This window comes from Anas acuta, chromosome 2, assembly GCF_963932015.1.
Source record: "Anas acuta chromosome 2, bAnaAcu1.1, whole genome shotgun sequence".
Taxonomy (NCBI): Eukaryota; Metazoa; Chordata; class Aves; order Anseriformes; family Anatidae; genus Anas; species Anas acuta.
In genome coordinates this window covers 47,459,478-47,476,679 of record NC_088980.1, presented here as the reverse complement: position 1 = coordinate 47,476,679, position 17,202 = coordinate 47,459,478, and the positions used below count along the sequence as shown (strand labels likewise).

At 39.9% G+C, this 17,202-nt stretch overlaps 1 protein-coding gene across 2 annotated transcripts in view; it reads left to right on the top strand.

Annotated features, from left to right (window-relative positions):
* The window catches only part of KCNG2 (potassium voltage-gated channel modifier subfamily G member 2), a 56,561-nt gene that overhangs the window by 21,524 nt on the left and 17,835 nt on the right, over nucleotides 1–17,202 (top strand). For both annotated transcript variants that reach the window (XM_068674684.1, XM_068674685.1), the window contains exon 2: nucleotides 10,344–11,167. In XM_068674684.1, the coding sequence (XP_068530785.1) occupies nucleotides 10,424–11,167 (744 nt within the window). In that variant the 5' untranslated portion in view covers nucleotides 10,344–10,423. The remainder of the gene's footprint in view (nucleotides 1–10,343; nucleotides 11,168–17,202) is intronic.

Sequence of the window (17,202 nt, the reverse complement as noted above, 5' to 3'; positions counted from 1 at the left end):
AACATGTCTGGCAGGCAGGATTTCCTAATTCTGCCCACAGAGCAGAGGACAGGGAATGCTCACTGCATTATGCAGCAGTTAGTTGCATTTTTTTCATTATTCTTAGTGTTCAGTACATGGCACCATGCCTCATTGGAGCTCTACTGTAGAGTTAAAAAACCCTCTCTGTTTGAAGGTCACCTCATAGAACAGTTCTAAAAGTGCAGCCTTATTTATATTGTGCTAAGATATTTGTCCCTGTGCATATGCACAGAAATGGGAGTGAAGTTGAACCCGGGAAGAAGACAGGGTGAGTGAAAAGTGTTTTTCATTTTAGTTCTCACTGTCCTACTCTGTTATTAATTGGACATACATTAATCTTCCCCAAGTCAAGTGTTTTTCTTGTGACGGTAGTTGGTGAGTGATCTCCCTGTCCTTACCTCAGTCCATTAGCTTTTTCATTGTATTTTCTCCCTGCCTTCTTCTGAGGAGGGGATGTGAGAGGGCAGGCGTCTCATGGCCAGTCAAGGCTAGCCCACCACAGGTTCATGGGTTCAGCTGGAAACAGTTACGTGTCATCCCTGTTTTTCCTGTGTGGTCTCTGTGCTGATTTGATACCATGCTCAAATGGCTGAATTTTAAGATTTCACTTATGCCTTAAAATCTGGAGTATGCTTTCATCAGAAAAGGGAAGTGAGGGAGACTAAGTAGTAAAAAACTGGAAGAATCTACGAAGTTTAGGCAGAAAAGTTTTTCCCTACAGAATTATTTTTACTTAAAAACAGAGCTTCATGTCCAAATTGTGTTTTATTTGTTTAGGTATATTAAGCCTTAGTTTGGTTACAAGAAGACAATATGCTTGTAAAATGTGTTTTCATAATCAGTTCTAGTTTCCAGAACATATTAGCAAGGTACCAGGTATGAACAAAGCCTAGCGATGGCTAAAGTGAACAGACTTCGGATCAAGAGATATACTTCAGAGTTCGAGGCAGTTAGATTGCGCATGGAGTACTGTTTGATCCTGTTAACTACAAACATGGATCAGTCTCAAGAGTTTAAAATTAAAATGTGTTCTTTCTGCATTTGCTTGGTCAGTGACCGAGCCATGCTAACAGGGTACCTTTGATCCTGAATCCTGGCAGCCACTAGACAATGAAATTTCTATCCTTCTATGAATCATGCATGAGTTTGTTCTAAGAGATTTAACAATTAATCGTTTTACTATCCTGTTTAATCAGCCAGCGTAAGAGACTCAGATATGGTTGTATATGAGTACTAAACTTTGCTACTTACGGTGGTGTTAGTTGCCAATCTGAAATATTTCTTTCCATGCCTTTAGATTGCTCTATTTCAGCATAACTAATCATCAGAATAAATTTTTTTTAAAAATATGTACTTCAGTCACGATTATGCATCCACAGCTGGCCTAAGGTACAATGTGAATGGTACTATCAAATGCAAATGACAGACTGTGTAGTGTGTTAAAACAGCATTGTTTATTCCTCTCACCCAGGAAATTAAACAGATTATCTCATTTCTGTTGCCAAAATTCTGGCAGCATGGAAAAACAAATGAGTTACGGTGTCTTTGCAAGTCATGGAATTATGATTCAGGTGTTCCAGTGGATCTGCATCGCTGCAGTAGGGAAAACAGTTTATAGCTCCTTCTCTAATGCAGATACCAGTATCTTTTATTTCTGATCTATCCTACTGATTTTTTCAATTCTATTCTTAGCAATTTCCCACCCAGATGACTAATATACTTGATTTAATACAAAACGTAGCATTTACACTCCTGACTGGAAATACAGAGTTCAGACTGTATGACGCCACTCTCGGCCCAGTTTCACATCCAGATGTTCATGATGATTTGCTGGGGCACTTTTCCTAGTAAAAGGGTGAGTCTACCTCTTCTTATGTATCTTTTTGGGCCATTTACAGGTTTGTATGAATGGTTATTAGACATATATTTTCAAATACATGTTCTTTATCAAGTACCTGTAGGTTTTAAATGAACATTAGGCTTTTTTATCTTCCATATGAAATCCTTTACAGAAAAGATAAAGTGTTTGTATAAAGATGTGTCTTGCTCCTTTTGTTAGATTTAATAAGTTAACACTGGATCCTATGTGTTTTCATTGGTTTTTTTTTGGTTGGTTGGTTGGTTGGTTGTTGTTTTTTTTTTTTGCTGCTGACATTCTTCCTCTCATGTGATTCATAACTTATTTGTGTATTGACCTGAAGAATATTCCCATTTTCTCTATTTAAAGAGAAGTTTCCCTTTGAATTCAACATGAATTTAGTTTATCATTAATGTCATTGCATACAATACCTTTTAATTTTAAACTAATGAGACTGTATACTTCATCCATGTTTGTAGTTAACCAGAACTGTAGGGAAAAACTTTTCTACTTTGTAGAAAATCCTTGTAGGATCTACCCAAATCTTTTAGGTTCTTCTATGTTTTTTGTTTTGTTTTGTTTTGTTTTTGTTTTGTTTTGTTTTGTTTTTACTGCTTAGGATCTATCAGTTCCCTTTACTTAAATACACTTTGAAAGTGCACTCCAAATTTTAAGACATTTGTGACATCTTCAAGCTTGCTAGCCTGAACAAAATTCTGTAACTGTGGGGAGAATGTAAAAGCAAGCATTAGTTCCTCTCATTTGTCTGTTTTCTAGCATGTCTGTCTTCGTCTATTGTGCAGTTGAAATGTGCAAATAGCTTCACAGAAAAAATAAATAAATTCTGTTTAAGAGCAATGAAAGCTTGTGGAAGTGCAGAAAAACGTTATTTTATGCTATGGAGATACAGATAAGGATCCTATATCTTAAGGTAGCTTGTTGTACCAAGTCTCTGATTTCTTAAGAATTTCACAGTGATAATGCCTTCACTGTACAGCTCTGGCAAGTGCAGTACCAGTAGATAACTCATAATCTGCCTAATGGAGCTATTTGTATAGCTATGGACACATGTCAGAATAATTAGTGTTGAGTCAAGTTATTTGACTTGTTCATTTTACAAATTGAATTATTGCAGCTAATTGTGCAGCATGGCAAAGATGTAGTGAGGGAAGATGAGAAAACTTCCTTTTTTCCTCTACTAAATTAATGAAATTGTTAAAAGAAAATGTGCGTTCAGGATGTGCCAAAAATGTCCAGCTTCACATGCTGAATTTTGCAACTACCATTGCAGTATGACTCTTCCTGGTTTTATTTTGTTGTTGTTGTTGCTGGGTTAACTGATACAGCATCTCCCTGTAGCCCCAGACTACTCTGGAGAAGGCCATTTTAGCTTTTCTGGTCTACTGTGCCTTTCTCCGTTAGATCCTGTAACTGATGTAGAAATGAACAAAATAATAAAGGATTGTTCACAATTTCAACTTCTTGGACTACTGCCTTTTCTAAGTGTGTTTAATAGGTTATTGATATTAAAATTTATTGATAGTAAACACAAAAATACATAAAGTTCAACTTTTTGGAGTTACATAGAAAATACTCTGTGTGAAATTAACACATCTCCCCTTTGTCCTTTGTGGTATACCTTTTACTAGTTTATAGTAGTTTGTGCTGATTTTCATTCTTTCTTTTTTTTTTTTCTTTTCCTTGAGTCTTTTGAGAGTGAAGCCAGCACCATACATAGGAAACAAGTTGTGTTTACATGTCTTCATGATTTTTGGAATCTAGATTAATTCCAAAACTGCTTTTATCAATGATGTCTCTGCTCCAGAAAATCTGCAGAAAGGTGCTTTAGGTGCTTATGGTTTAATCAGTGTTACAGTCCCACTTTCATTCCTTATGAAACAACATTTTTTTGTGATGTGAAAGTAGGAAAGCAACAGGCAGAATTCAGACCCCTGTTGTGCTTGGAGGGGTACAAATATGCAGTAAGATGGTTCTTGCTTAGAAAAATTTAATCTCGAAGAAAAGTGTGAGATAAATTCTGTCCATGTCTTTGTATAAAGATACTTTAATGTAGATTGGAGAGCTGAGGTACAAAGTCTTGGATCTGTCTTGTTGTGGTTCACCTCTTTCCAATTTTGTGTCTAAGTTGTAGTCCCTTGTTGACCTCATTGTATATGTCTTGGCTTGTAGTTTGATCTACTTGTACACATGTAGAGTAGTTCCTTTATCAAGGGAATTTGAATGCAGATATTCGAACACTGCTGCCAGAAGTAGTCTAATGCAACCCTTAGAGTTATGAATGCTCTGCCTGCAAAGATCAGACTGCAAAAATATTTGGTGTGGACAAACTCAGAAACTAATCCCCCAGATCAGAAGTCTGCTTTTTTTGCTAAGATGTGTGTTTTATTGTTTCCATATCCTCCTAGTCTCAGTTTTTGTTTTTGTTTTTCCCATTTGTCTATTGCATCCCACCTGTTCTATATTGTTTAAGCCCCTGGAGCAGGTGCTGTCATCTCTTCATCTCTGTCATCTCTTCAGGTTTCACAGTGTCTGTCAGGGAATCCAGGTTCTACCAAAATGTAGTAAGTGTAGGGATAACATGGATTTCCTGAACATTTTCATCCAAAGCATTAGCTGTAATACCACCACATGTAAGGTCAACTGCATGTGTAAGCTTTACAATTAAAATAATTGTGTACACAGTAAATTATAAATAATGTCACAGCAAGCTGTGGGTACTGCTTTGGCAGTAGGCAGCAATGTCAAATTTGTCTCTGACTGAAAATGGCTGAGTGCTGCAGAATGAATTCACTGACTCAACTCTCTTTGGACTTGAGAGAAAGCATCTTGTGTTCACCCTAATTTATGCTTCATGTCTGGGACTTCAAATTATGACAAAGTAACCTGTGCTCTGTCAAAGTGTGTTTCATTTCACAAGGAAAATTTTAAAACTTTAATTACTAAAAAGCCTTGTGGCTTCCTTTTGCTGCTGTAGTATGAGTATAAACCTTCAGAACTTTGTAACTTAAAGTTCAAAAGAGCATATTCACAAAATCACAGAGTAGTTGAGGTGGGAAGGGACTTGTGTAGTTCATTGAGTTTAACCTCCACAGCCCAAAGAACAATCAGCTAGACAGTCTCTCAGCATTGTATCCAGTAGTGATCTGAATACTCCAGGAGAGCCCACAGCAGCCTGTGTGACCACCCTCACAGTACCAGTTTCTTCTTACATTTAAGAAGAATACAGGAAATGCAACAATTTCCTAAATGTCATTTGTGCCCATTGCCTCCTGTTCTTTCACTGGGGACCACTGAAAAGAGCCTGGTTCCATCTTTAGTGCCTGCCATCTCACAAACATCAATCAGATCACTCTGAGCCTTCTCTTCTCCAAGCTGAACAGCCACAGCTCTCTTAGTCTTTCCTCATACGTTGGATGTTCCAAGTCTTTGGTTGTCTTTATGGCCTTTTGGTGGACTTTCACCAGTACATCCATGCCTCATTTTTACTGGGGAGCCCAGAATTGAATGCGGCATTCCCAAATGTGTTGCACCAGTATCTCACCTCCCTCAACCTGCTGACAGCAATCTTTCTAATGGGCAGTCCACCAGGACCCCCATTCCCTTTTGCAGTCTCCAGCTGATTGGCACCCAGCTTGTACAGGTTCATGGGGTTATCCTTTCTTATTCTTTCCCAGGGGAAGGATTTTGCATTTCACGTTTGTTGAACTCCTAGAGGTTCCTGTTAGTGTATTTCTCCAGCACATCCAGGTCCCTCTGAATGTCAGCACAACCATTTGATGTATCAACAGCTCCTCCTGATTTCATATAATCTGCAGACTTGCTGAGTGTGTACTCTGTCCCATCATGCAGTCATTAATGAAGATATTAAGAAGTATTGGACATCACTATTGACTGCCCTCCAGTTGCACTTTGTGCTATTGATTGGAACCCTTTGGGCTCAGCAGTTCAGACAGTTTTCAGGCCGCCTGGCTGCCCACTTAATCTAGTCTGTATTTTCTCAGTTTGTCTGAGGACTCAGAGGGCATTCCTGTCATTGCTAAAGTCAAGATAAAAAGTATCCACTGCTCTCCTAGTCCGCCAAGCTTGTCATCATCTCAGAAGGTTGTCAGGTTGGTCAGGCATGTTACCCTCTTCATAAAGCCCTGCTGATGACTCCTAGTCACCTTCTTGTGATTCCTTCGTGTTTTTAGAAATGTTTTCCAGGATTGTTTGTTCCATCACATTCCTGGGGATCAAGATGAGACTGACTGGCCTGTAGTTCCCCAGATCCATCTTGCCCTTCTTGAAGACCAGAATCAGCTTTCTTCCAGTCCTCAGAAGTGTCTCTTGATTGAAAGATTGTCAAGGGTGGCCTCAGAATGACATCAATCATCTCGCTTGGTACTTGTGCATGCATACTGTCAGGTCCCATGGACATGTGTACGTCTAGTCTGTTCAGGTGTTTCCTAGCCTGATCCTCCTTCACAAAGGGCAAATTTTCCTTGCTCCATACTTTACCTTTGGTCTTGACAGCTTGGGATTCCTGCAGGCAATTCTTAGCAGTAAAGACCAAAGCAAAGAAGGCAATAGATACCTTGGACTTTTCCATTGTCACTCGGTTCCCTGTACTATTCAGCAGCAGGCCAGCATTTTCTCTCCTCTTCCTTCTGCAGCTGATGCACACCTGCTGCAGCCCTTCTAGCTGTCCTTCATAACACTCATCAGATTCAATTCTAGGTGGCCTTCATCTTTCCTAATCATTTTCCTGCACATTCCTCCTGGGTTCCCCATTCCCACTTCTGGCCCGCCAGCCCTGACCCCTAAGCTCTTGATAGGCTCATTGTCATTGCTAGCCTGTGCATTCCCTCTGCCTGCATTCCTCTCACATGCAGGACAGCTCTTGCTCCTTGCCATCCCAGTCTGTCATTCAAACTGAAGTATTTATAAGGCATTTCTTCTGCAGCATTTTAAAATGATGAACAACAAATACAGAGCCAAATTCTGTCCTGTGTCACTACACAGGGAAGAGCATTGCAGGCTCTGTTTTTTTTCTTGCCCTTCCTGAACCTACGTGTCTGATCAAATGGTAGGAATGTCAAATGGATGATAATGTACCATCATTTCTGGAACTATTGGCTTTTAAAGTTAATCTTAAATGGGATGCTTTTCAGTAGGCATGCAAAAACTATTTTAAGACCCAAATAATTTGAAATAACCTTTAATATTCACTGAAGGTCATGGTACATTCCATGCATGTAAGATCAGAAACAAACTTTCTAGGGTTATTTTACTTCTCAGTATAGAGTTCAGATTGGGAGCCTGCGTTAATGTCTTTTGTTTTTCTGTAGGGCAGTTACAGTGGCACAACAAGCTCTTTCATGCCATTCCACTGACATCTCAGCCCTGGTCTTGGACAACCACTTCACAGAGGTGCCAAGAAGAAGAATACAACTTTATACACATGCTTATCTTTTAGCTGAGATTTCCAAAACAATATCTGCCAACTAATAATGTATACCGTTATGAATTATGGAATCTGGAGTGTTTGTCTTACAAAGAATGAGGACAAAAAATTTACTTTAGGAGCTGAACAGTCTAATGTCCAGAATCAGCCTATCAAACTAAAGGCAGGAACATCTGTAACTACTTCTAATATCACTTTCTATTTATCTACTGATGATCCCAAAAAATAAAAATGAATAGATACATCCTTAAGCTTTACATTTAATCAACATAATTTTATATTCACAACATAAAAAACCTAACCATCTGTAAGCCCAAGATTTTGTAATAAAAAATATACTTCCAGATTTTCACATTGAATTAGCTGCTTCTTGGAAGAAGGAGGAAGCAGATATAAGGTTAGATTCAAAATAGTTCTGTGAAATGTATCTCATTCCTTTATGCAACGACTTGCTATGAGGGAGAGGAGAAAAGCAAATCCTGGACTTGATGTCAAAACAATGTACATTACTTTTTAAATGTTGACTTGTGTAACAAGCAAGGCATGAAAACAGAAGCACAGTTCCCAGAGTAGCAGCAGTGAATATTTTATCTTACTGACAAAAAGCAACAAGAAAGTAAATTCTTAAGGCATACACGATGCTTACAATGCACTCTTATTGTGACAGTAGTGGTATTTGGAGTCCCAGCTGCACTCAAGCCTGTGATACGAAAGAACCTGTTTCTCAGAGTGAATGTTGCTATCATTTACCCTTTACTGGCCCTTAGTGAGAGGGATGAGATTTGGTCTGTTGTTCATGTCGGCATGTGTAAAGAAATCTCTGAAAAACCTTTTTTGCCCTAAATTAAACTGGAAACGTTTTGGCATCATTGGCTCTTCTCAAATTTTCTTAGTGCCAAAAAGTATCTTTTGGTGACTGAGCACCCTTTTTATATGTAAACCAGCCTTTTTCTGACTTCTTGCAAATATACAACATAAATGCCTTTCTAAAATTTTATGTCTGTATCTGAAACACAGAAGGGGGAGTACTGCTGCAATTGCCATGATTCAGTTGGATGTGGTTGGTAGTATTTAGCGGGTGACTCATGGCCTTGAGCAGCAAACGTTCACCACTTCTTTTTGGAGATTGTTTTGATTAAGTCTAATGAACTCAGAGACAGTGAGTTGATTATGGATAAAGGAATATGTGTCTCTGGGAATGTGCTCTAATTTTTCTTGGCACTCTCTTGTTCAGTATCCTCTCCAGGCTGAGACATGAGACTCAAAGGGAATTAGAAGGATGTTGCTTATAAATTATGGAATTACAACCTCATGGTTACCATCTTTTCATCAGTAACATTAGACCATCCTTCATACTTCAACTTTTTCTCCTGTCTTTTGTCAGCTTGCAAGGTTTCTACATACTCTTCTTAAAATCATTTACCATCGCTGTATCCATTCTCTGTCCAAATCTTTCATGTGGAGTCTCAACACTCACACCAGTTTCTTGTTTCCTACTTTGCATTTAAGCAATTGAGGAAATTTTAGGTGATTCACCAATGTAGTTACACGGTAGCAATTCAAGACATCCTAATACTGCTTTGGAGAGACAGACATGGATAACTTTGGTGGAGAACTCTGGAAAAGGTGAGGAAGCAACATAGTAGGTGAAAAAATGTGTTCAAGAGATCTGTGGATGATGATGTGGTAAAGGATGTGTAAGCAGAAAGCACAAACTGAATCCTGGAGTTACCATAATGCTTGATTGGGTAAGGCAGAGTGCAGCAGCATATTAGCCTACTTAGCTGTCTGAGCAAAACTTCTTGCAGCAAGAATCTTTCACCTCACATTAAAAAGCTGCAAACTTCCCTTTTGTCTTGTAGCCTGGCTAGAAAAGGAAGGTAAAATCCATTTCCCAGCCCCTTGCTTTCTGCCACCCCTTTGAGATCAGTGGAAAAATCCATCTGATTTCACCCTGGTTATTTGTTCAGGAACATTTGTCAGGAAGAGGGCAGAGCAATCACTACCTTATACCTACCTCTATTAAACTGGGATCAGCTGGATTCTGCATTACCCAGAAATAAAAGCAGCGAGCTGGTCGCTTCCAGCTCTGCTTTGTTCTGAGGTTCAGCTTCCCATGTCAGAGTTGCTGCTGGGCTGCAGGGTATTCTTTCCATCTCTATTAGTTAGTCTAACCACACCAGAATCTCCCAAGGCTCCTGGAGTGATTTCTATTCCAGATTGCCACCTCTGACAACCTCCACTCAGAGGCAGGATGTGCACCTCCCTGCAGGAGATTTCTTTAGACTGTATGGCAGTTACCTAGGCATGACAGCACAGCTTCTCTGCTTTTATCTACTGGTAGATATGCCCAGTGTAGCTTTTAATGCATTTTGATGGGACAACAGTAGCAAATGAATCTCAGTAGTACAGACTTTGTGCTCAAGCACCCAAACTGGCTTGGGTGCTGGCTGCAAACTTGATTCTCAGCTCCAGCATATTCATTGCTATTAGTAGCTAAACTTGGCAAATTTAAAATAGCAGTTACCAGCATTACTGCAATCGCATTTCTGATGGTACTGTAGACATGCATTTTATCCTCACACTTCAGGCATTTTTGTGATGGGTATTTTAAATAGATGGGTCAAAATAATCAAAAAAGATTTGCAACTAAGTTCCTTCCTTAAGTTGCTAAAATGTAAATTCCCATTTATCTAAAAGCCCTGTTTTCCTTTCCCTAGGCATCTGGGATAGAGCTTGAACCTGTAGAAGAGATTGCTGAAAATGTAACACGCTTTTTTTTTTTTTCCCATTCATTCAATGACTAAACTATAGAAGTGTGGACATGGCTTTCAACCTTACTGCAGTTTAAGTTCTTACTCTCCAGTGGGCATAGGGCGACTATGGTTCTAGCATAATAGGGGGGAAAGTAATGTCATGGAGAAAAGTTTAATGAGATGAGGTTGTTTTTCACCTAGCAAAGTATTCATTTTGTTGTTGTTTAAAAATTCTGTTTCACAGACCAACTCTCCAATCAAGGACCAGATGCTCTTGTTTGAGTAGCCTCTACCTCCCTATGAACTCCACAAATGTATTAAGAAATGGCATTACTCACTGGAAATGCAGATCCTGCGTTCAGCTCCTACTCCTTCAATAACTTGGAAAGCTTGTGTGAAGTGCAAACCAAGAAAGGACTTTTCTACAAAAAGGCCAAACTTCTGCACCCTGGGGAAGACTTGTGCTGCTTAGCCCGCCTGGATGACCGGACCAGGTTTGTGATCATCAATGTAGGTGGCATTAAATACAAAATCCCATGGACCACCTTGGAGAACTGCCCCTTGACCAGGCTTGGGAAGCTAAAATCTTGCAACAATTATGATGAGATCATGAACATCTGTGATGACTATGATGTTAGCTGCAATGAATTTTTTTTTGACCGTAATCCTTGTGCCTTCAGGACAATCATGACTTTCCTGACAGCTGGGAAGCTGAGGCTGCTCAGGGAGATGTGTGCTCTTTCTTTTCAGGAGGAGCTTGTGTACTGGGGAATAGAAGAGGACCACCTGGAGTGGTGTTGTAAAAAGAGATTGCGACAGAAAGAGGAGGAGGCAGCTGAGGCCAGGCTGTATGAAGGGGAGATGGTATTTAGCGAAACTACGCAATGTGCCTTCCAGGACAATAGCCGACTGAGTTTGTGCATGAGAAAGCTCAGGGATATGGTGGAGAACCCCCACTCAGGGATCCCAGGAAAGATCTTTGCTTGTATTTCAATCTCTTTTGTTGCCATCACTGCAGTCAGCCTCTGTATCAGCACCATGCCAGATGTCAGAGAAGAAGAAGATCGGGTGAGTGCAGCTTTTCTCAGAGTAAAGTGTGTTTTGCGTTGTTGTCTCCTCATGGAAGGTGATCGGCAAAGTCGCTCTTGCAACCATGCAGGTATTGTATTCAGTATTTGCGATGTGGAGAGCTGGCCAGAGTTGAGCACAGCAAGCATTATGCACTTAATATTGAGGGAAGACGGGGCCAAGCTCTATCTTGCCAGCACATCTTTGCCAGTTTACACAAGTTGACAGCTTTATCTAACAGATTTGTTTACTGTTATCATGACAAGATGAAAAACTAGCTGTTGTGGTTATCAAAATTAGCCTTGCTTGGGAGTTAATGCTTTGAAGAGCATTCAGAGTTAAGAGCTAACAGATCAGTTTTCCTTAGAAGAACTTTAACGTACTCCTTTTAATGAACTCTCAGTAACTCACTGTAATAAACACATCTAAAAATATTTTAATGCTACAGGTGAGTTAAAGGCAGGGAAGCTGAGGCAGAGATTTGACTGTAGAAACAGAGTAAATTTCCCAAGGATTTAGTGCTTTGTTTGTGCAGAAGTTCAGATTCCTAGAATTAGCTGTATGTAGGCCAAAGAGAGTTCATATGAAGACTGATAAAGGAGAACTTTCACAATTGAACTCAATACATGCGGGAATGCAATCTAATGGGTTTGGAGTGGCAACTTTTAGCAGAGTTCATGGCCTCTTTAGTATTATCCAGATCATAGAATAGAATAATAGAATCATGAAGGTTGGAAAAGAGCTCCAAGATCATCTGGTCCAACCCTACGAGCAATGTCACCCACTAAACTGTGTCCCTATGTGCCAGGTCCAACCTTTCCTTGAACACCCCCAGGGACAGTGACTCCACCACCTCCCTGGGCAACCCTTTCCAATACCTCACTATTCTTTCTGAGAAGAAATGTCTCCTAATTTCCAACCTAAACTTCTCCTGGCACAATTTGAGGCCACTCCCTCTAGTCCTATCACTAGCTACCTGTGAGAAGAGGCCAACCTCCCAGCTCCCCACGCCTTCCTTTCAGATCCAAGCAAGATGCTAAAAGTTTGGGCTTCTTTTCTAGCCCAATGATCATTAAATGTGTTTGTGAACTTGACCTCCCAAGACAGTCAAGTCTTGACCTTCATCCAGTCAAGTTCTGTCTACTAGTTGAATACTAAACTCACCTTAAAGCAGATCTCTTCTTGTGTGCCATCTCCTAGGTGCTGAATGGCTCATCACTCACTGCTATTAACAGAAAGAGAGTGGTCATTAACTGACAGAAGACATTTAGTGTTTTGTACTGTTGGAAGTAAAAGCATGCAGATGGAAAATGGGTCCAGCAATCCCACAGAGACTCATGCTGCATTTGACTGAGTACTTTGTGTGCAGTTAAACCAACCTTTGCTTGTATGCTAAGGTTAGATATCAACTGAGTTGTTTGATATGAATCATTTAATAGCAGCAGTTCATGCCAAGAAAAACAAAAATATTTATTATGTTGCTTAGTGGTTGATTCATTATGACACCTTTGTTTTCAAGACTTTTTATCACACAAAATTTGAGGATAGTAGCTAAACTGGGTAACAGGTTTATACTGTCCTAATAATTAAAACAAAAAAAAAATGCCTGTTACTTTTTATGCCTTTTACTCTAATTAAACAATAGTGCTCCAGTATGCTAGAATTTTAGGCACAGGGGGGATATTTTATGCTTGAAAACTGAGATGTATTTTATATTTAGATGTTCCTTGCTTTAAATGAGAGCTGAACAATTGCTTTCAGAATAATCTGTTGGAGTTTAGGCTCCTTACATTTTTACCAATGATCAGAACATGAATAGGGACTATTCACTAATAAAATTTCTTGGGAAGAGAAGTGTAATAAGGGGGACAGAGCAAACATATGAGAGAAGCATGGAGTTCTTGGTAGTCTGTGGCCATTAAAAGGAGCATATTTTCATACAAGCAGGTACAAAATTATGCAATGAAAATGAAGGCAAACTTACTCTTGCAAAAGTGGGGAGTCTCTAAAAAGGATGTAGAGGACAATCAATGAAATATAAGTTCCTTTTGCAGTATAAAATCAAAAGGGTTAATACAATCCTTGAATTTGCAAGCTTAGGCAGTAGTGATTAGAAGCTGAAAGATAATTTTGTGCCTCTGTGCAGCATAGGTGAGAGTGACACTAGCATACTCCAGTCAGGTCTTGCATTCACGTTTTTAAATGTTGTTTTGAAAAATGGAAGAGGATGAAAAAAACTGTCAATATTAGACACCTGGAGAAAATGCCATACAGTAAGAAATCTGAACATTTTCATTTATTTAGATTATCAAAAGGAACATTGTAGGGTGACTTGATTAATCAAAAAAGAGCCTTTTATGGGGGGAGGGAAGTATATAAACTACAAGACTTTTAAATTAAGAAGAGAAAGGATGTATGGTTAAACTCTGAATCCTAATAAATTCATATGGGAAACTAGGTGTCAATGTTTAATACCACGGTGATTAATTACTGGGGCAGTATGAAGAGAATTATTGGATTTTGTATTTTTTGATATTTTGACTTCTAAGCTCAGTGCCCTGCTGGAAGGTAGCCTTTGGCTAAACACATTCTAATTCATTTAGATAAATTACTGATTTCAATTCAAGTTGCAAAGGTGAAATGCTTGTGATATAAAGGAGATCAGAGTAAATGATCTGATGTTTTCTTATGCCCTTAAATTCCAAAAGCATAGACCTTCTGCAAATAAGCTTTGTTCTGTCCTTTCCACAGAGAAGGACTGTGGACAGACTGGAAGCTGTTATTTTTTTTGAGATAAAGGTAATTCTGTAGTACAGAGCACAGGTGAGGTATCACTTCTTACATAGCTTACTACATGTCATGTTCCTGGCCTACTACTGAGTCAGAGCAAGTCAGCACTCTGAGTTGTAATTAGTCATTCCAGGAGTTATACACAATGACTGATTTTGATCCTGCACAAATGGATGTGAATACCTGTGTAGATCTTTTCAGCCTCAGTAAAGCTGGGCAAGGAGTCAGGCATCTGCCCACGTGGAGTGGCTTGTCAGAGCAGATACCTAAGTTACAGACTCCTTGTGTGTCATCTGTACATGGCTCGGCAAGGCAAAGCAGCTCCTCAAATAATAGGTGTGGAGAGAAGAGAGCTCATGTGAATTCAAAGGCATGTTAATCGTCCTGAGCTGTATCCTTTAGAACCTACTATAAAATTTGTACCCATGGGTAGCTCGTTGGTCTGATTTTGCAGTCTCCTAACAAGCAGAAATGTGTCTGCATCTCTTCTGGCTAAGGAACAAAAACAAACAGTAAATATTATTTCAAGGACGTGCAGTACTCAGTGTGTACATTTTCCAGGCTGTCTGGCTGGAGTTATTGTTGTTATGATTCTGTGTCAGAGCTGTTGCAGTAGGTACTCTGATTAACAAACAATGGTCTTTTCCCTGAGCTGGCATTTTCTAGAAGAGATTTATATGCCACCTATCTGTCCTGTTATTGCTGCAGGGAAAGAGAGGACTTTATAATGAACCAAGTGTGCTGGAGAGCAGTTTTTCATACCCTGATCCCTTAATATGATCTGAAGGGACCAGCTGTTACTACCAGTGATGTGTTTAAGAGGTGTAAGTAAATGTGGGATCTTAAAAGCCTTAATTACCAAGTATATGAGGAAATCATAGAATCATTAAGGTTGGAAAAGACCTCCAAGATCATCTGGTCCAACCATCACCCTACCACCAATGTCACCCACTAAACCATGTCCCTAAGCGCCACATCCAACCTTTCCTTGAACACCCCCAGGGATGGTGACTCCACCAGCTCCCTGGGCAACCCGTTCCAATGCCTGACTACTCTTTTTGAGAAGAAATGTCTCCTCATTTCCAACCTGAACCTCCCCTGGCACAACTTGAGGCCATTCCCTCTATTCCTACCACTAGTTATCTGCAAGAAGAGGCTGACCCTCAGCTCCCCACACCTTCCTTTCAGGTAGTTGTAGAGATCAATAAGGCCTCCCCTGAACTTCCTCTTCTCCAGACTAAACAACCCCATTTCCCTCAGCTGCTCCTCGCAGGACTTGTGTTCCAACCCCTTCACCAGCTTCATAGTCCTTCTCTGGACACCTTCCAGGGCCTCGATGTCCTTCTTGTAGTGAGGGGCCCAAAGCTGAACACAGTACTTGAATTACATTATTTTAGGTATCTGCTTATCTCTTTTAAAATACAGAAAAAGAATCAATCATACATTTTGTCTTTATTAGCTGATCCAGGTGTTCTAAATGACAGTGGCAATCCCTAGTGTCAAGAGTGGGAAAGGATAGTGTTCCCATGCACTGCAACCATCTTATCCTCATTAATGGTCACCCTGATTCATCTCAAGTTTTACTCTTTTTGGAAATAGTATCAGATTTCAGGTGCTGTACAACTATTAATAAAGCTGGCAGAATCAGATTCTAAACTACTTTTTACTTACCAAATTAGGACATACATTCTGTGATTTTTTTTATCATTTAGCTTTTGTTTACTAATTAAATCAAATAAAACCACCAATCCAGTGATGCACATGCTAACTGCTTCTGAAATTTGCAGGAAAGTGAAGTGGCTTAACCAAGTTGGGAATACATTACAGTAAAAGCTTTCAGAACACAGTAAGAGCTGAACAATCAAAAGACATTAAGAGATTCATCTGAAAGCCAGGTGGTCATCATACTAGACTCTTCTTTTTTTTTCTTGGAGAAAAAAAGAAATTTCAACCATTTCTATCTAAAGAAGAAAGCTTCTTTCTTTTGTTAGGTAATCTTCCTCATCACAAAAAAAAAAAAAAAAAAAAAAAAAAAACCACGGTGAACAAAGAGATTAACATCAGCCATTTTGTCCTGATTCACAAAAGCATTTGTAGGGCTGAGTCCCACTGAGCTCAATCATTTGTAGTGGTATTGTGTAAAAAGCAGGAGAAGAAAATCAGATGGTACTTCCTTCTTCACTATGCTTTCTAATGCATTGGGAAAAGCTAGGCTAATTAAAGATGCTCTGATAGGAAGTTACAGTTCAGTAACCTTCAGCTGAAGAACGTTACAACAAAGAGAGACTCATAAATAATGAAGTTAATAATAGCTCATAAAGAAGCCTGAAACTATTTAACCTTCTAAGCTTAATTTGCACACTGTGCTTCGACTTTCATGAAGAGTAGATAAATTTTGAATGTGTGTTTTAAACAAAGTTGTGACTAAAGACTGCAGTTTGCAAAGGCACATGACAAACCTAATTTCAGACAAGGTTAAGAGAGTCTTGCATAACGAGTCATCAGGAGAAGCTGTTGATGTGTGTACAGGCTGGATGAGCAGACAGTGAGATGCGTTGAAAACTGGTTGAATGGACAGGCCTAGGCTGGTGATTGGTGGTGCAAAGTTTGGTTGGAGGCCAGTCTGGTCAGGGATCGTGGTGAACACCAAATTGAACGTAAGCCAACAATGTGCCCATGCTGCCAAGAAGGCTAATGGTATCCCAGACTGCATAAGGCAAAGTATTGCCAGCAGGTTGAGGCAGGTCAACCTTCGCCTCTACTCAGTGTTGGCAATGTCACCCCTGGAGTACTGTGTCCACTCCTGGGCTCCACAACTGAGTACAAGAGAGACATGGAGCTACTGGAGAGAGTCCAATGAATGGCCATAAAAATGATGAATGAAAGGTAGAGATAGGACTGTTCGGCCTGGTGAAGAGAAGGTTCAGAGGGAGTCTTATCAATGATACCTAAGGGATGGTACAAAGAGGAAGAAGGCAGTCTCTTTTCAGTGATGCCCAGTGACAGGACAAGAGGCAGTGGGCACAAAATGGAAGACAGGAGGCTTTGTCTGAACATCAGGTGACTTTACTGTGCAGGTGACTGAGCACTGGTACAGGTATTCCAGAGACCTAGTGGAGTCTCTCTCCTTGGAGATATTCAGAAGCCATCTGGACATGGTTCTGGGCAACGTGCTGTAGGTGGCCCTGCCTGAGCAAGGGAGTTGGACCAAACGACCTTGACCAGAGGTCCTTTCCAACCTCAAC